Raw genomic sequence first — 20,528 nt, 5'->3', positions numbered from 1 at the left:
AAACTATAACCAGGTGAAAAGAACTGGGATCTGCTTGCAGCTTAAATAGCAGCCTGAAGGAACTTATGTTTGAAGCTGGCATCAGGTGAGGCTTGAGAACCGCTGGCCAGCTTGCAGCCTTGCAAATCTGTGAAACAGAAGCCTGATGTTAAAACACCCTTACTAATTTGGTGGAGTGCACCCTGACAGGAAAGGGTAGAACCTAATCTAAGTCCATAGGCTTCAACAGTAAACTGTATGAGCCACCTAAATGTGGTGAAACAAGAGGCAGATTCCTTATGGGGACCTTCTAGAAATGATGTCAGTCAGCCTAAAAGAAGATGTAGCCAAAAGATAAACATGAACAGCTTGATTGTTTGTGGATTTGTTTGTTTGTAGGGGCATTGGATTGAGTAAAGCAGATAGACTACAATCCCTTAGGACCTGGGCCTTTAATAGCCAAGCTGTCAAAGCCAAATTATGAAGCAGTGGAAGAGCCCATTAGGAGTCTACCAGGAATCTGATGAGGTCTTAGTACCACATATGCCTGGACCACTGTTGTGCCACTGTCTGACTGAATCCAGATTGGATGACCTTGCAGCCAAAAGGTCCAGCATAGAAGGAGTAACCAAATTTCTCATAGCTCCAGTATCAGGAGAAAAGTTTCCTCTAGCAACCTGGTCCTTTGTTCCAGGAGGGTGTCTAGAATTCCTCCCCAGCCTGTCAGGCTGGTATCCTTGGTGAGAATCTTCCAGACCAATGGAACAAAGTATTTCCGTTACTCCAGGGCTGGATTTGTGAGTCATCAGAATAGAGGCAACCAAGTAATGAGTGTCAGGAGAATTGGTGAATCCAGATACTGCACCTTCTTGTCCCACATAGCCAGAACGTTAAGTTGCATTGGTCTGCAGTGGATCTGGGCAAATGGGACTGCCATTAGCCTCAAAACTCTCATGCAAAGAGTTTGATAGCTCCTAGATTTCAGAGTTAAAACATGGGAGCAGAGCTGGAATAAGTAGTATCTAGGAAAAGAACCTAGATACTACAAGCAATTAATCGGTTTCAGCTCTGACTTCTGAAGGTTCAGGATTCAACTGCATTTTTGTAGAGTGCAACCAAAACTTTGTAGAGTCTGAACAGTACTTTGAACATTGACTGGCAGGGTCTAAGATGTTCTGTAAGTAGGGGGTCATCCAGACATTTCACTATGGAAACAACCCGTGTGCATACCAGAGCAAGCAGCGGGGCTAGCACCATGGTGAATACTTGAAGTGCAGTGGACAAGCCAAAGGACAGGGATACAAACTAGTAGTGTTGTGTGCCCAAAGCAAAATGCAGGTAGAATTTCATGTCCCTATCTTTCCAGTGCATCAAGTCAGCACCTTAAATGTACACCAAGTCCTGAAAATCTCAAGGATGGAGGAAAGTGATGACTGACCTGGTATATTCAATGTGAAATGTTTGCACTCAAGTAAAAATATTGAGCGCTTTTAAATCCAGAATGGGGCAAGTGTAATTTCTGGCTTGGAGACTGTGAATAGGTTTTACTAGAATTCTTTCCTTTTCTGGGATCACAGCAATGACTCGGAAAAAGGAACTGTATAGCATGAAGATCTGCTAGGTTTTGCTCACTTTTGTAGCCAGCGGTTTAGACATGAACGGCTGTGTGTTGAGTTAGTTTGAGGGTACAGCAGATTTACACTGTTATACAAGCTGTACACTCACTACTTTACATTGTAACAAAGTGTCATTTCTTCAGTGTTGTCACATGAAAAGATATAATTAAATATTTACAAAAATGTGAGGGGTGTACTCACTTTTGTGAAATACTGTGTGTATATGTACAGTGGGTACGGAAAGTATTCAGACCCCCTTAAATTTTTCACTCTTTGTTATATTGCAGCCATTTGCTAAAATCATTTAAGTTCATTCTTCTTCCTCATGAATGTACACATAGCACCCCATACTGACAGAAAAACACAGAATTGTTGACATTGTTGCAGATTTATTAAAAAAGAAAAACTGAAATATCACATGGTCCTAAGTATTCAGACCCTTTGCTGTGACACTCATATATTTAACTCAGGTGCTTTCCATTTCTTCTGATCATCCTTGAGATGGTTCTACACCTTCATTTGAGTCCAGCTGTGTTTGATTATACTGATTGGACTTGATTAGGAAAGCCACACACCTGTCTATATAAGACCTTCCAGATCACAATGCATGTCAGAGCAAATGAGAATCATGAGGTCAAAGGAACTGCCTGAAGAGCTCAGAGACAGAATTGTGGCAAGGTACAGATCTGGCCAAGGTTACAAAAAGATTTCTGCTGCACTTAAGGTTCCTAAGAGCACAGTGACCTCCATAATCCTCAAATGGAAGACGTTTGGGACGACCAGAACCCTTCCTAGAGCTGGCCGTCCGGCCAAACTGAGCTATCGGGGGAGAAGAGCCTTGGTGAGAGAGGTAAAGAAGAACCCAAAGATCACTGTGGCTGAGCTCCAGAGATGCAGTCAGGAGATGGGAGAAAGTTGTAGAAAGTCAACCATCACTGCAGCCCTCCACCAGTCGGGGCTTTATGGCAGAGTGGCCCGACGGAAGCCTCTCCTCAGTGTAAGACACATGAAAGCCCGCATGGAGTTTGCTAAAAAACACCTGAAGGACTCCAAGATGGTGAGAAATAAGATTCTCTGGTCTGATGAGATCAAAATAGAACTTTTTGGCCTTAATTCTAAGCGGTATGTGTGGAGAAAACCAGGCACTGCTCATCACCTGTCCAATACAGTCCCAACAGTGAAGCATGGTGGTGGCAGCATCATGCTGTGGGGGTGTTTTTCAGCTGCAGGGACAGGACGACTGGTTGCAATTGAGGGAAAGATGAATGCGGCCAAGTACAGGGATATCCTGGACAAAAACCTTCTCCAGAGTGCTCTGGACCTCAGACTGGGCCGAAGGTTTACCTTCCAACGAGACAATGACCCTAAGCACACAGCTAAAATAACGAAGGAGTGGCTTCACAACAACTTCGTGACTGTTCTTGAATGGCCCAGCCAGAGCCCTGACTTAAACCCAATTGAGCATCTCTGGAGAGATCTAAAAATGGCTGTCCACCAACGTTTACCATCCAACCTGACAGAACTGGAGAGGATCTGCAAGGAGAAATGGCAGAGGATCCCCAAATCCAGGTGTGAAAGACTTGTTGCATCTTTCCCAAAAAGACTCCTGGCTGTATTAGATCAAAAGGGGGCTTCTACTAAATACTGAGCAAAGGGTCTGAATACTTAGGACCATGTGATATTTCAGTTTTTCTTTTTTAATAAATCTGCAACAATGTCAACAATTCTGTGTTTTTCTGTCAGTATGGGGTGCTATGTGTACATTCATGAGGAAGAAGAATGAACTTAAATGATTTTAGCAAATGGCTGCAATATAACAAAGAGTGAAAAATTTAAGGGGGTCTGAATACTTTCCGTACCCACTGTATATATATATATATATGTATATATATATATATATATATATATATACATATATATGTATATATATATATATATACATATATATAAATATATATATATATATATATATATATATATATACAGGTCCATAAATATTGGGACATCAACACAATTCTAATCTTTTTGGCTCTATACACCACCACAATGGATTTGAAATTAAACAAACCAGATGTGCTTCAAATGCAGACTTTCAGCTTTAATTTGAGGGTATTTACATCAAATCAGGTAAAGGGTGTAGGAATTACAACAGTTTGTATATGTGCCTCCCACTTTTTAAGGGACCAAAAGTAATGGGACAATTGGCTGCTCAGCTGTTCCATGGCCAGGTGTGTGTTATTCCCTCATTATCTCATTTACAAGGAGCAGATAAAAGGCCCAGAGTTCATTTCAAGTGTGCTATTTGCATTTGGAATCTGTTGCTGTCAACTCTCAATATGAGATCCAAAGAGCTGTCACTATCAGTGAAACAAGCCATCATTAAGCTGATAAAACAAAACAAACCCATCAGAGAGATAGCAAAAACATTACGAGTGGCCAAATCAACTGTTTGGAAAATCCTTAAAAAGAAAGAACGCCCTGGTGAGCTCAGCAACATCCAAAAGACCCGGAAGACCACAGAAAACAACTGTGGTGGATGACCGAAAAATTATTTCCCCGGTGAAGAAAACACCCTTCACAACAGTTTGCCAGCTCAAGAACACTCTCCAGGAGGTAGGTGTATGTGTGTCAAAGTCAACAATCAAGAGAAGACTTCACCAGAGTGAATACAGAGGGTTCACCACAAGATGTAAACCATTAGTGAGCCTCAAAAACAGGAAGGCCAGATTAGAGTTTGCCAAACAACATCTAAAAAAGCTTTCACAGTTCTGGAACAACATCCTATGGACAGATGAGACCAAGATCAACTTGTACCAGAGTGATGGGAAGAGAAGAGTATGGAAAAGGAAAGGAACTGCTCATGATCCAAAGCATGCCACCTCATCTGAGAAGCATGGTGGTGGTAGTGTCATGGCGTGGGCATGTATGGCTGCCAATGGAACTGGTTCTCTTGTATTTATTGATGATGTGACTGCTGACAAAAGCAGCAGCATGAATTCTGAAGTGTTTTGGGCAATATTATCTGCTCATATTCAGCCAAATGCTTCAGAACTCATTGGACGGCGCTTCACAGTGCAGATGGACATTGACCCGAAGCATACTGCGAAAGCAACCAAAGAGTTTTTTAAGGGAAAGAAGTGGAATGTTATGAAATGGCCAAGTCAATCACCACCTGACCTGAATCCGATTGAGCATGCATTTCCCTTGCTGAAGACAAAACTGAAGGGAAAATGCCCCAAGAACAAGCAGGAACTGAAGGCAGTTGCAGTAGAGGCCTGGCAGAGCATCACCAGGGACCAGAGTTGTATAAAGTACTCGAAACCCATACTTGAGTAAAAGTACAAGTGCTCGATCAAAAAGTGACTTGAGTAGAAGTGGAAGTGCTCAATCAAAAAGTGACTTGAGTAGAAGTACTAAAGTATTCAACATTTTTTGTACTTAAGTATTGCAAGTAGTTTTTTTTAAAAATGTTGCTACTCAAGTACTGAAAGTAAAAGTACAAGTACTGTGTTATGTAGTTATTAAAGAAAGAAGTCAAAAAGTTTGAACATCATATTGTTTTTTATTATTTCGAATGCAGCTTTTATTTATACATACAGTAGCATTTATTTTCGTATGCGCTGATAATACACATGTTTTGAGCTTCATGAAACCTGCCATCTACTATTCTGGCAGTGGTAATTTTTATAATAGTAACGAATAACTATGCAGCACAAAAAAAAAATATTGGAGTAGAAGTATTGAAATCATCGAAAAAATGTAGTGAAGTAAAAGTGGAAGTAGGAGAAAAAAATTCTACTCTAGGAAAGTACAGATACCGCCTTTCGGTACTTAAGTACAGTAGTGAAGTAGTTCTACTTAGTTACTATACATCTCTGCCAGGGACGAAACCCAGCGTCTGGTGATGTCTATGCATTCCAGACTTCAGGCTGTAATTGACTGCAAAGGATTTGCAACCAAGTATTAAAAAGGTAAAAGTTTGATTTATGATTGTTAATCTGTCCCATTACTTTTGGTCCCTTAAAAAGTGGGAGGGACATATACAAACTGTTGTAATTCCTACACCGTTCACCTGATTTGGATGTAATTACCCTCAAATTAAAGCTGAAAGTCTGCAGTCAAAGCACATCTTGTTTGTTTCATTTCAAATCCATTGTGGCGGTGTATAGAGCCAAAAGTGTGTGTGTGTGTGTGCGTGCGTGCGTGCGTGCGTGTGTGGTGGAAGTTCTACATAATGCAAGGAAAGATAAGTAGGCAGTGCACTGTCAGTCCCAAATTTAGGACAATTGTCTGTGCTTCCTTGCTGAAGTTAATGAGTCATACAACATATGCCCTGCATACTAAAACAGAGGAAGGATGTCATCATCAATTTTAAAAACTGTTCAGATTTCCCAATATAGGTCTAAGGCAATCATAAAATAACATATATTTGTAAGCCATTTACATTTTTGTGATAACTGCAGTATTGGATTTAAGAAGCAATCAAGCTTCTGTAATCATCAGGAATGCATCCAAGTGTTCAATATAGAAAGAAAGCAATTCTTTTAATGTATGTGTGTTTAACCCAAGGCAGGTAAAACAATGGGACAGTGACTCTAATGTCCAGCAGGTCTTTAACAATCTGTTGTTGATGGGAGATACTCAAATTGTGCACAGAAATCAAAGTACAGGGCCTCGCTGCACTAAACTGTTGATCTACTATTTGTTGTACTATGCAAAAAAAGAAATGCTATGTAAGTGTAATAGTGTTTATTCTCCCTCATATGGTACATTGCCATGTTTATCCATTCTCGACTCTACCGTGCACTACCTTGACCTTGTAACCAGAAAGTGAGAGGGGATGCTACTCCATAATAACGCCCATGGTTTTGTTCAAGAAGCTCCAATTGGTGTAATGCCCAAGTCTCTACAAACGTTGGCCATATTTTGTATAATAAATAGAGTACTGTAATGATTTATTTTCCAAAAGATCTGTGGTAATTTAGGTTAGATATCAAAAGAACATTTCTATCCATGCCAATGACGCCTGTCCAAAGGTGTATCAAGGTTTTCCCTGATGCCTTTTGTGGACCTATGCACAGTCAGATGGTGATCTAAAAACCATTACTTTTTAATTAATACGGTTTAAAATTGAGATGAGTTAATATATTGGAACTTACCATTGGGTTTTTTGGGTCTTCGGCTTCGAATCTCAAGGTAACTGTCTGCTCTCTGGTTATTCTCTTTGATCAACAGTGGTTTTCCATTGTTCACTAGAAGAAAGTTGCCCTTTTCCACCCAATGGGTAGTGTAGAAGGAGCACGATTTCACCATGAGTCTGAAATGTAAATTTACTAAACTAGGTAGCCATAATTCCAATTTATATGTGTTAATACTGCAGTTCAAAGCTTGTTTTTTTAATTAATTGATATTAAAAGTCATCTGCAACATACCAAAGCATGCTAAAGCTAGATTTTTAACATGGCCACAAATGATGCAAAGTTAGCAGTAATAATAAGCAGTTAGCAAAAGCTATGCAAAGTGACTACTGCTCAAAAGAAATCTACAGCACAATTTAGTACCAGTAAGCAGTAATAGGTGTTTAGAATTATACCTTTGAAAAAATCCTTCTGGAATTTGTGGAGAAAAGTAAACTCTAACATATATGTCCTCACTGTGATCTCCACCCCACCGTTCAGTGACTTCCATCAAGGTGTTGAGATATGTTGGGAAAAGATAGCACATCTCCTTTGGCGAACTTCTTACAGACCATGGATTCCCAGGTACAAATTCTTGGGCTCTTGGGTTGAGGTCCTTTATGTTTCTTACAGACATGCAGATCTGGAAGTGGACTAAGAGACTTATCAACTTACCATCTTCTCTCAAATCTCCCAACAAATCGTGAAAGAGATCCTTTGTGTCTCTCAGAGGGAGATTCTCAAGCTGGTGTTTGACAAGGACCCTAATAGCTTGCAAGCGAAGCATGGCCCTGGAGCGTAGCATTTCTTGCCACTTCAGAACATCACGCTTAAATGCTCTTTCTGAAACTAGAACTTCAGCTGGAATTTTCTCTAGTTGTTTGGCAAGGTCATGCCTAACCAGCATCTGGAACACAATAAAGTAACCAAATGCAAGGCGATGATGAGCAAGAGGTGGTATTAGAATAAAAATAATGTGTCATACTTTAAAGAAAACAAGTATATAGTAACAAAAATAAAATCAAACCTTGAAGACAGTTATGAGGAATGATGGTTTCAAAAAGACAGTGTTGAGTAAAGATTTAATGTCCTCATACCAGACAATGAGACCAATTCGATGGAGGTACCGTAAAATATCTTTGAGAAGTTCTTTATCCAAGTCACTGTGATCATTTCTAAGTATAATTTCACTCAGAAGATGATCCAAATCCATTATGCCTGAAGGATAGATAGCATAAATATTGTATTACTGTCTTTTTTTTATTGGCATTAAAAAAAAAATACACACATATATATATATATATATATATATATATATACATATATATATATATATATATATATATATATATATATATATATATATATATATATATATATATATATATATATATATTGTGACAGGAAGTCAGGTAAATCTGTGGGTGTTGTCACAGACAGGAGATACATTTCCACCTTGTTTAGAAAATTCACCAATTACTATAGTATAGGGTGTCGGCTGCAGAGGTAGCCAGAAAGGTGTTAGGACGTTGAAAAGGCTTCAGCTGTTCAGGATGAGCCAATTAAGGCCTCTATAAGTTATCCAGAGGATGACGACTGATTTCTGCCTCCTGAAGCGATGTGCGCTGAGGAGAGCAGTGAGCTGAAGACTTCTCAAGGTGAGGTCATGGACTTTTTCTGTGTGAAAGGAAAACAAATGGACTATTGATTGTCTGCTGTATGGCCAGTAGTGTCTGCCCAGCAGTAGGTTGGGACAGACTCCCTAAGTAGGTTCCTGTGTGTGAAGGTAGACGCCCACAGTGGCCAGGGTTTATTTTATTTTATGTTTGTTTTGATTTATGCTGTTTTTGATGCTTGCACTTGTGTGAAGAAAATTGCAAGAATAAACCATAGACTGTTGTTTTCAACTACTCCTCGGCTATCTCTCTGTGTAATGAACCCCCCCAAGGGGTCACCCTCTCTCGCTACCGAGCTAACCCCTCACATTATATATATATATATATATATATATATATATATATATATATATTGTATTACTTGGACATAAAAACACAGAATTGCGCAATGGTAACTTTCTAAAAGGTATTTGACAGGTTGATCTAGCTGCATAAAGTGATATTACATTGTTTTATTTACATTATCTCTTCTCTTTCTGTATGTGGATGATGGCACTGTAACTATTTTTTTTTTTTTTTTTTAAACTTCTAAGTACCTTTTTTCTAATCGATATACAGCTGTCGAATGACCCAGCTTTTCCCAACCTGTCTGCAGGGAAACATAAGCAGGAGAAGCTTCTAGACCTCTGCTGCTAGTCACATGTTCAAAAAAAAAAACTTTTCGAATACAGAGAAAAAAAAAATATCAATGAACTGTTTTAAATTGTCATACAAATATACAGTATATTTAAAATCAAATCTTTATTATTTTTTGGCAATAACATGGTGTAGGCGGATTTTTGCCAATCACAGGCTGCGTCACTCCCCTCCTCTTAGAATAAGAAGGAGGTGAATACTCCATCAAACTACATGCAATATCCTGCCCCCATTGTGTTTAGCTGGTTAGTGGGCATGGAGGAAGAGGGAGGCATTGGGCTGTCATTTATCACTGTGTATATATCCACATATGTGACTCTATAGTCACACAGGCTGCTCAGATGTGATAGGGAGGAAATGCTCAGCATAGAAACATATTGAAAACTGAGCATGTGCAGAGTTGCCACCGCAGCTGCAAGATCCGTAGCTGAATTGGGGACATGGACAGAAGGTGGAGATAGAGAGCAGCAGGATCAACCAGGTTTTTTGTAAAATACAGAAAATGAATTCCATAGTGATTGAGTGAGTATGAACAGCATGTAATACAGCATTTATTGATCATTTTTTTTTATGATGTGGGTTTAGTGACACTAAGTACAGAACAGCTGCAGTTTCATCCACAAATTGTAGGACTAGCATAGTTCCAGAGTGTATTGCAAATAAATATACCATATGACCAAATGTTTGTGGTCACCTCACCTGACCATCACATCTAATGGGGGACTTGTGTTCCACCCAGTTCGTTTAGATCAGTTTACATCTTTTATAGCAGATTAACTCTTTAGTGTTCCTTTCCATCACCAAACACACAACAAAGTTATTGACCCCTGTACCATGGAAGGTCAAATTTGCATATGTTGTACATTCTCCAAGGCAGACTGCTTTTTGGTTCCTAACCACATTTCTCTGCATCTTGGACCCCGTTTGAACCATAATTAGCTATTACCCTATTGCAGATAAAGGCTGCATATAATGTGCTGCATATAATGTGCTCAATTTTATTTTTTTAATAAACCACCTTCAAAATTAAAAAAAATCATATTTTCAGTTGCTATTGATATCACTTGTCTAAAATATCATGCATCCACCTCTCTGCTTTTGCTGGCAGCAGTAGTCCATCCTACCCATCAGTACACACTCATTATTTATTCAATAATATCAAACACTGCTGAAGTGTGGACTTTTCATGTATTTATGCACTGCATCTTAAAATGTTATTATACCCAAAAGCAAACATTTATTATTTTGTAGCCTAACAATTTGTAGATGTGATGGCTGCATTTGTTTTCTTTTTTAGGCTTTCTTTCTTCTATTTTTATCTGGTGATCTGGCCAAAACGTCTGTTGGTTTTAAAAAGAAAAAGCTCTCTTACAGATTTATCAGGTTACAGGGCTGAAACAAACTATTTAACACTAACAAGGGTGCTTACAATGATCAGCTTTTATTTATGTAAAACCTAAACCCCAAAAGGGAAAAAAAAAACTGTTTGCTGTAACTGATTATAAAGGATTAGCAGGAGTTCAGTTTCAATTTGTTATTGAATCTAAATCTGCCAGTACATATAATACTCCCCTGCCCCTAGACTGACAAAACTGCTATCTAAAGATACCCCCTGTGCTCATTCATCCAGAGTGGGAACACTCTAATACAGGTGGTGTGTTACTGTCCAGATCACCAGGTGAAAACAAAGGGGAAAAGCCTAAAAAAAAAACGAATGCCGCCGCTAAACATCTAAGGACTGGTAAGCTGCAATATATTTTATTTTTGAAAAAAAAAAAAAAAAAATCTGATGTAAAGCCGCCCTTACCCTATATGAAAAAACCGTGCAAATCAAACAAATAAACTAAAACAATAATTAATAAACAAGAAAAAGTCCATAGAATATTATAATAGTTAGGATATGCAAATTAAGCAATATCTCTCAAAGTGCCAGTGCTCAGAAAATGTCAGTGTTTCGAAAATGTATTTATTTTATGACAAAGTGCCACACTCATCACCACCCGCATTCCTCTATGTGCAAATAGTGCCCTTTCCCTGATGGGACCTTACTCACCAAATGGAGGTATATATATGGGCATATACCAAGGTAGGTCTCAAAGGCTTGTTCCACAGCTCTGCTGTGCGTGGCAATATCTTTTACTTGTTGCAGCCTTTATAATAGATTGGTACCGCGGATTGGAACGCACACTCCAGCTACTATACTTGCAGTGGCGGCAAGTCCTAATATTAATGTGGCTGTGTTTTTAAACTTTTGTACATGTGGATTTTAATAAATGTTATGCGCTATGAATCCTATGAATCTTTGCTATGAATGTTTAAATCCTTCCAAGTATGAGAGCCGTGCAATGGACCTCTATTATAAAGACTGCAACAAGTAAAGGATATTGTCACATTCAGCATAGCTGTGGAACAAGCCTTTGAAACCTATCTTGGTATATGCCAATAGAGATGGGCCAAATGTCCCCCTGTTTGGGAGTTCTGCTGCGAAAAAATTCTAACCCGAACAGCGAACCCCATTAAAGTCTATGGGAGCTGAACAGGAAAAATCAAAAGTGCCCATTTTGAAGGCTAAACTGCAAGTAATTGGCCATAAAAGGGGTATGGGAGTCCGGGTACTCCCCTGGGGGATATGTATCAATGCAAAAAAATGTTTTTAAATCTATTGTTTTTTCAGGAGGATTAATTTTAATGATGTCTAAAGTGCAACATCAAAAATTAAATATTCCTTTAAATATAGTGCCTGGGGGGTCCCCTTAGTCTGCCTGTACAGTGGCGCATCTGTAGCATGCATAGAACATGCTGCAGCAAAAATGACATTTCTAAAGAAAAATAAATGAGTCAAATCACATTTAAATTCACTCGCGGTCAAGAGAAAAATGGAGTGGGGTCCCCCCAGTCCATACTAGACCTTTTTGAGGAGAACCTCATGCCAAAAACTGCTCCGCCTTCTATAACGTCTGTTTGCCGAATACCTCCTCCGCACTTTGTTAGTTCTTATATAGGTAAGGGCAGGGCCACCTGGCAATGTCACCTGGTGGCCCCGCTGACTTTTTTTTTTTTTTAACCGTCACTTTTGTTTTTTTGTTTTTTATTCAGCTGTCAGCTAGGAAACCCATTGACAGCTGATGACTCGTCAGTTGTTCAGGATGCTGCGGCTCGCTTCCCAGCACCGCTCCTTAACTACTTGCCTACTGTGCACTTAAACCCCCTTCCCATCCAGACCAATTTTTAGCTTTCAGCGCTCTCACACTTTGACTGACAATTGCGCGGTCATGCTACACTGTACCCATATGAAATTTTTATCATTTTTTTCACACAAATAGAGCTTTCTTTTGGTTGTATTTAATCATCTCTGGGTTTTTTATTTTTTACAAAAAAAAAGAAAAAACACAGAAAATTTTGAAAAAAAAAAATTTTGAAAATAAATTTTTCTCCTTCACTGAAGGGCGCTGATGAGGCGGCACTGATGGGCACTGATAGGCTGCACTGATGGGCACTGATGAGGTGGCACTTAAGGGCACTGATGAAGTGGCACTTATGGGCACTGATGAGGAGGTACTAATATGCCGCACTGATGAGCACTGATAGGCGGCACTGATAGGCGGCACTGATGAGCACTGATAGGCGGCACTGCTGGGCACTCAGAGGTGGCACTGGCAGATGGCACTGATGGACACTGACGGGTGGCACTGATGAGCACTGATGGGCGGCACTGATGAGCACTGATGGGCAGCACCATCAGTGCCCACACTCAGTGCCCATAGTGCTGCCAGTCAGTGCTCATCAGTGCCTAGATGAGCAGGCACTGATGGGCACTGACTGACAGCACTATGGGCACTGATTGTGGGCATTGATGGGGGGCACTGATGGCGGGCACTGTGGGCACTGATGGTGGCAATTTGTGTATGTGTTTTACCTCTAGTAATCAGGGCACTGGTGATCGGTGCCCTGATTACATTTCCTCTGTGTCCTCGGCGCTGTGAGGCTCCCCCTCCTCCCTCACACTGCAGGCTCCGTGTGAGGAAGGCGCGCTGGCAATAAAAGATGATCTCATATGTTTACATATGAGATCATCTCTCATTGGACGGTCCGATCACGTGGTGAATGGCCGCTGTTATTGGCCATTCACCACGATCTGTGATCGGCTGTGTCCAAGGGACACGGCCGACACAGATTTTCCCCGATGCGTGCTTGCGGGAGCGCGCGGGGAGACTGTTTCTGGGAGGCCGTATAAAGACGGCCTTCCGAAAATTCAAGTCCGCGCTGCAGCCGTATATAGGCTCAGCGCGGATGGGAGGTGATTAACAACCAGGGCTCGCAGCAGCTGGTGGTGACGGAGCCGTCCCCGGAAGTAACGAGGGTCCGGAATTTTCACGGGTCCGACTAAATTTTAGAACACCGGAACACAGTGCAGTATTGTACAGTATTGTGCTACATAAAGTTTATACCGCACATCTAGCAGCCTTGCATGTTAGTGAGGGACATAGTTCATTTGGGCCAGCTTGGCCCAAATAGACTATGTAAAGTGTATAAAAATCTGGAGTTCAGCTTTAACTTTTGAGCAACTCAAATTCCAGGTTTGCTCCCCTTAATAGAAGAACTAGTAGAAGAGGGGCCTACCCAGCTAGCGGAAACACATTCTTAGCCCTCCTTTCACACAGGTGCAATTTGTCATAAAATTTTACAGTTTCAAATAGCATTACAAGTCACACCCTATTGCTGGCAAGGGGACTGTTCAAACTTTTAAATGGTTCCTACTTTTTTCTGATTTCATTGCGACTTGCATAGACTTATGTTAAATAAAGTTGCAAGCTGCAATGGAGGTGCAAATCGCACTGATCTGCTGCTTTGAAATTGATCTTATGAAGTGTTCTATAGAGAGTAGCAGAAAACATGAAGACTCATTTAGGCTTTATGTACACTACAGCTTCTAAACTTAAGTTTAGGAGATTTTGGCATTCTTTTGGTAAAGATCCTATACTCGACTCCATAAAAGCCTATGTGTCCATGTACGCATAGGCTTTTAGGATAGTTTAGGAGCTGCTGCGCTTAGGGGAGGTTCAACCTCCCTCAACCTCCCTCTCCTGAACGTGGAAGAATCGCTTTCAGGATAGGAACGTTTTTACCGCTTTTGTGTTTCCCTGCCGCCAATGGTCATAATAGGCTATGTGAACATGAAGCCTTATGATGCCTGAGTTGTTGGTCAATATGATGGACTACTTACCATGTTGAGGACTGTCTTCACTTTGAATCACCTCTTGAATAGACTGTTCCACTGTTTTGTAGACAATAGGCAACATTTTAATAACGTTAGGAAATAGTTCCACTTTTCTCACTGAATTCAAGATGTGGTGTTGCAGATTTTCTATGTCATCATAGCTGTTGCTGTCAATGGTAATAATTGGAAGAACCTAAAAAATAAGAAGTATCAAAATCCCAGAATGCATTTCTGGCAACTGGATGATTTGTGACTTTCCTTTCGTGCTGGAGGGTTGCAGGTTACTCAATTCAACTCATTAGAACACTTGTCTGACTTCCCTACTATTTGAGTAGAATAGCAAGGTCACAAATGGACTTGACCATTGGTCTATGACCAGGAAATGAGAGACAAATGCAGCACTCAAAACAAAGGAACCATTATGCAAACTAAAAAGAGTGGAATCCAGAGGCGGTTGCTCTGGCTCAGATGTTCCTCAAACATCAATCAACAGTGATACTTCAAACGAAAGATAGAGCTGGCAACTCCAAAATCCATGCAAATTTCTTTATTTGCTTACATGATAAGAGTATAAAACAGGGGCTAATACATTTGGCAGGAAGCCTTGATTACAGCACATGTAAGCAAAAAAAGAAATGTGCATGGATTTTGGAGTTGCCGGCTCTATCTTTCGTTTGAAGTATTACATTGTTCTATGACATAAACATATTTTTGTTTTGGATAGGTTGTGGAAGGAATACCGTTCTCTGTCAGGATTTTACTGATGTCTGTATCTCCAATGGGGAGATTTACCCTTTCTAATTGTTCTGATGACCAAAAATACAAAGATGTACATCTCACCAGAACAGGAAGTTAGGGGAAATCCTCCAAAGGGAATACTTGTTCTGGTGACAACTGTCTAAGTGGGGATTTCCCCTATCTTTGGAGAGATGGCCTTTCACTAACGTTTGTCTCGACAACAGGGACTTAGGGGAAGTCTCCATAACAGGTCACAGACAACAAAAAATAAAATGACAGTTTTAACCACACCCTACTAGAAAATGGAGATTTAGATATAATTTATCACAGGACATCCTTACTTCCTCAAAAATGTTTACTTATGAATTCTAAACTCATTTAAAGCTGCACAATTGTCCCTCATTAAAGTGTATGCATATATTAATTTGGGGGTATATTAAGAGTGGGGAAGGGGTAAAACCCCTGGCAGTATATTTTTTGGTGTCTGTGTGCCATTGGGAAAATGACCATTAATTTTCTGTCCCAGTGATGCAACAGGAAAGGAGAGGATATCTTCAAAAGTAAACTGAATTCCCTTCTTGGAAAGTTGTCCCCAGAACAGCCATCCAAATATTTAATTGTACATTATTTACTGAATTGTTATTTTAAAATGTGTTTAGGTTAATTTTTTTGCATTTTGCTCATGTCTATAATGTCATCTGTTCATTTTATTTTTTGTTTAAAAATAAATCCTCCCAAATACCCATGCAACATGAATTTTTTTTTGCATACATTTATGGTACAATTAGATATCTCTCTCAGCTTTTCTGCCTGCTCAAGGTAGAGCTCAGAGTCCTGACGTTCCCCCAGATTGTTGATGAAATGCAAGAGGTTGGCTTTATGCTGATCCAACATGCTGCAGATCTTCTCTTGAATATCTCTACTCTTTAGTTCCGCTTCCTCTGGATGGCATAGGTCTTTGTGAGTCCCCACGGTAAGAACTACAGAATCGGGCACTCTCATGAGCAGGTTGTTAATCCAGAATCCCACCAAGTCTATAAAGCACTGAATATTATCCATCTGGTACCTGTGTGAGTAGATTAAATTGTAAAGTTTTATAAAAAGTAAAAAAATAAATCAAAAAAAGATGGAGAATGCTTGGAGAACTGGTCGATTTTTGCAGATATCCACAGAAGGCAAAGCAGACTGTATCAGTTGATCATATCAACTATAGCTGTATATATAGCTGTATCAGTGGTCATATGAGGTAAGCGACCTATAGTGCACATTATATTACAGTCTCATAACAACTAAAATTCTTTAACCCCTTCAATAACTATGAACTACAAATAGTCGTAACTTCTGCAGCAGAACAGACTACATAAACAATTTCAGATGTATGAAACACCTGCAGAAAACCTGACCCAGCAAAGGGGACAATTGTAGCCTATAGGTGATAAATGTACATGTATAGATGGTGATATAGTAGACATATAGAAAATGCAGATGAGTACCATGTCCTTGTGTCACTAAAAAAAACTCAGTACTGCACTATATAGTGATACCTTTTTACATTACATGTTCATTTTCCAGGGAGGAAAATGGGAAAAAAAGTAGAAACAAATGGGATAGAATGGATATAATAGTCACTAAGTGAAGGTTTTGGGCTAGGCTCCTCTTCATAATGATAGTAAATAGCTAGCTGCAATTGTTGAGACTCAGCATGTAGTTGGTACCTTGCCAAGGGGGCCCACTGGCAAAGCACCTTGTCCCCACATCAATTGGTAAGGCCCCTTTCACATGGAAGTCTGTCTGCTCAGTGAGGAATTTGTCCGCTGATCCCCTCTGTGTAGGCAAATTACTTGTCTGTGTCCATTCCGCTTATGCAGAGCGGACACATCCTGCTGCTCTCCATGGGCAGTCGGATGTAAATGGACCAGCTTGCTGGCAATCCAATCCGCTAGTAGGATGGGGAACGGATCCCCATCCATCTGTTTTTAATGGACAGGATCTGATCAAACGTCAGTGGGTTTAACAGACATGCCTGTTAACACCTGCCGCTCCATAGAGGGCAATGGATGGTCTGATCTGGTCCGCCTACAAAAATTAACAGGCAGACCTGATCAGCCCGCCCATTTGAAAGGGGGTACATAATATCTCTACCCATTCAGAAAAGTCAGTGGTAAAAAAACACACACTTTTTGACAAGTTTCACAGACCCACATGGGTGGGTAAATACCGATTCAAAGTAGCATCAGCATTTACAAGAGTATGGCCACATACAGGAATTCACTTGTATGGCAGATTGTTCATGGCACGTGCAGCTCTCTAATTGCGGGAAAGCACAGGGAAATGTATGCTGGGCACAAAAAATGTATTTAATAGCCCCTGTGCACAAGGAATGCAACAAAAATACATTGTCCTGTAGTCCTAACACATTTCATGTACTATGGTGACTGCCCCTCTATGGATACAACAGTATAGTGATTATTGCCACCCTAGGACAGAATGTGTGTTGCTGGTATGATCACCAGGTAAAAATAAGGGGGAAAAAAAAAATAAAAATATCCTATTCTGAATTACAGAATACCACATGTAAGAACTGGTGAGCTGAGCTATAGTATATCACAATTGTGGTCCTTATTTACTTGACACAACATGCATTAGCTATAGCATGTTTGATTTCAGACCTATGCATTAGGGTGACACGTGGTAAGATTTAGAAAGGCACCCCAATGCAAAAAACTGCATGCTGTAGTACACAGCATTAAAAAAATGCTGTAGGTCCAGTATTTAGTCCATTATCTAAGGGCCAATTTATATCTATTTTTTTTTTGGTGTGTGCGTTAGTGCATTGTGGTGTCATTCATTTTCAATGGTATTGCAATGCACTAAAGCAACGCACCTCTGACGCACATGCAGCACAGTGCACCACAATGCACAGTAATGCACTGCAGTGTGTTGTGGTACATTACATAAGAAAAAAATTCTGCATGTCCATTTTGTGGGGCGTTTTGCTGCAGTGCCTGCCCATACATTTGAATGAGCTGCCTTAACATACGTGTGTTATGGTAACACACCTGAAGCAGAAGCGTAAATGGGCCCTAAATAAATCAGCTGCATTAATACATTGCACAATAAAGTGTGAAATACTATACATTAACCCTGATGTGGTAATGCACTGCAACAAACTAGGTCTGAAGGGGCCCCTAATAAGATACCTACAGAAGTTATCAGAATGAGTTATTTATTGTTAAAATAATGTGACTTTTTATCTTTTTTATAGCAGCGAGAAGTGACAAGGGTTAAAAAAACAGGATACTGATGTGAACACTGAAATGTACAGGAAGAAATGCTTTTGGGAGAACTGTTTTGCAGAAACCCTAAACTGTAGACATTGTATACAAGCTATTCCGCAAAGTGGTTTGCAGAAAAGTTAGTTATACAGGTATTTTAGCACTGGAAAATTCCCAAATGTACATTTGTCCCCACCTATATCCGCCTAGTTACATTTTAAGAGATTTTTTTCCAATCTCAATTTTTCATCATAAGGCCTTAAAAGAGGATATCTGAACTCACCTGTGCAGGTCAACCACTAGGATGACTAAAGCATGTGGTGTAATAAAGACATGATGAGTGACGTAATACTCCAGATGTCCAGCAAAGTCCCAGAAGAGGAAAGTAAAGTCATTAATTTGGAATTCACTGATCTCTATTCCAACAGTCCTGTCCTCCACAAAGACTGGCATTATCTTGCCTCGACTGAGGCTCCGGCTTATAGTTGTCTTCCCAGCCAAGCTAGTACCAATGAAGATTACTTTGACTCTCTTCTCCTCCTTCGCTTGCCCCCTCTGGAGTTGCCCGAAATAGCTCCTGATCTGCTTAAGCCCACCTGCACAGACCTCGTCAGGTGGTTCCTTCAGGTGATTGTAGGAAGCATTGAACTTTTTTAAGGAAAGACTAAGAAAGAGATCTGAGGGGAGCTTTTGCAACTTATTGTTATTCACATAGAGTTCTCTCAAATTCATCAACGTCAGGATAGATTTGGGAATTTCTGTAAAAAGATTGTGAGCTAAATTTAAGTACTGGAGTTCAGAACAAGCTGATAAGTCCTTTGGTAAGTCTGAGAGGCGGTTGGTATTTAGTTTCAGATATTTGAGGGCCTTAAGATTTGGAAATATACCACTAGGAATGGTCTCAATTTTGTTCTGGTTGAGCTCAAGCCTTTCTAGGTGGATCAAATATTGGATATGCAAGGGGAAATCATTTAATTCATTTTTTGAAAGGAGGAGAATTTGAAGTTCTTTAAGACAGCCAATCTGTGAGACACTTCGAAGTTTGTTGCGATCAAGCTTAAGGATCTGAATTTCGGTCTCTAACAGAACCTCAGATGGGATAACCTTCAGTCTCTTCAATGACAGGTCCACCTGCCTCAGGGGCAGCACCTCCTTGCCTGTTTAGTAGAAATATATGTTATCAATATATCATATTGCAAAAAAGAATTTATTTTGTAACAAGCAGAATGTAGCAGTTTAGGCTGTATTCACACCTAGGCAAAGCAATTTTCAGGAGTTTTTTGAGCATTTTTTGCAACTGTATACAGGCATTTTATTAAGTGTATTGCAGGCATTTTACATATATATTTAGGCTTCAGGTTTTTTTTTTGTTTTAGCCAATGAAAATCACTCAGTTAATGTAGGATAAAATATGCCAGAAAAAACGCTTGTATCAAGTGTTTTCAGGTGTTCTCATTGAAGGCTATAGGGCAAAAATGCTCAAATTTGCCTGAGGAGTACCTCATGTATTTTTTTGGAGTGACAGGCATTCAGCTACAATGGAGAAAGAAAAGGAGGCGCAACACCTAGTACATTACCCATGGTCACCGTATAAAATGTTTTATTAAAATTCCAAATGCATACTCACAGACGAGAAGAATATAAAATTGTATTAAAAGATTCCACCACAGATTAACCACTTACCGCCCGCCCGCCGTCATATGACGGCGGGACGGTGCGGCTATTATCCTGGGCGGACGTCATATGACGTGACCCAGGAAATGCACGGCAGGCCCGCGATCGCGGGCGCGCCGCCGTGCACTGCCGGTGTCGGGGTGTCCCCGGGACACCCCCCGTCACCGGCAGGGGGGAAACAGCCACTGGGCGTGGCTGTTTCCCACGTGATCGGCTGTGTTCTAATGACACAGCCGATCACAATGGAGGCGGCCGGGAGATGACCGCGCATGCGCGATCGGGAGCGCGCAGCGCGGTCATGTCGGTGGCACTGTGTTCCGTAGGAACACAGCTGTCACCGGCAGTAGTAAACAGTCACTGATAGTGACTGTTTACTATGTGATCGGCTGTGAATCCATTCACAGCCGATCAGAAAATGTAAACAAAGAGAAGTAACTCAGTGTTACTAGCTCTTCTCTCCTCATACAGTTTCCAGTATGAGGGGAGAAGAGCTAGAAACATTGAGTTACTGCTCTGTGTACCTGTAAAAGTAAAATCAC

At 40.3% G+C, this 20,528-nt stretch overlaps 1 protein-coding gene across 1 annotated transcript in view; it reads right to left on the bottom strand.

The window, feature by feature from the left end:
- Positions 1 to 20,528, bottom strand: part of LOC309565748 (malignant fibrous histiocytoma-amplified sequence 1 homolog) — a 40,767-nt gene that overhangs the window by 8,464 nt on the left and 11,775 nt on the right. The window contains exons 2-7 of the mRNA XM_082270730.1: positions 18,599 to 19,472; positions 15,812 to 16,106; positions 14,309 to 14,495; positions 7,800 to 7,990; positions 7,189 to 7,679; positions 6,755 to 6,912 (exon numbers count right to left, since the gene is read on the bottom strand). Of these exons, the coding sequence (XP_082126856.1) occupies positions 6,755 to 6,912; positions 7,189 to 7,679; positions 7,800 to 7,990; positions 14,309 to 14,495; positions 15,812 to 16,106; positions 18,599 to 19,472 (2,196 nt within the window). The remainder of the gene's footprint in view (positions 1 to 6,754; positions 6,913 to 7,188; positions 7,680 to 7,799; positions 7,991 to 14,308; positions 14,496 to 15,811; positions 16,107 to 18,598; positions 19,473 to 20,528) is intronic.

Source organism: Pelophylax lessonae (assembly GCF_965119305.1).
Source record: "Pelophylax lessonae genome assembly, chromosome: 10".
Taxonomy (NCBI): Eukaryota; Metazoa; Chordata; class Amphibia; order Anura; family Ranidae; genus Pelophylax; species Pelophylax lessonae.
This window is presented reverse-complemented; position numbering and strand designations above follow the sequence as displayed.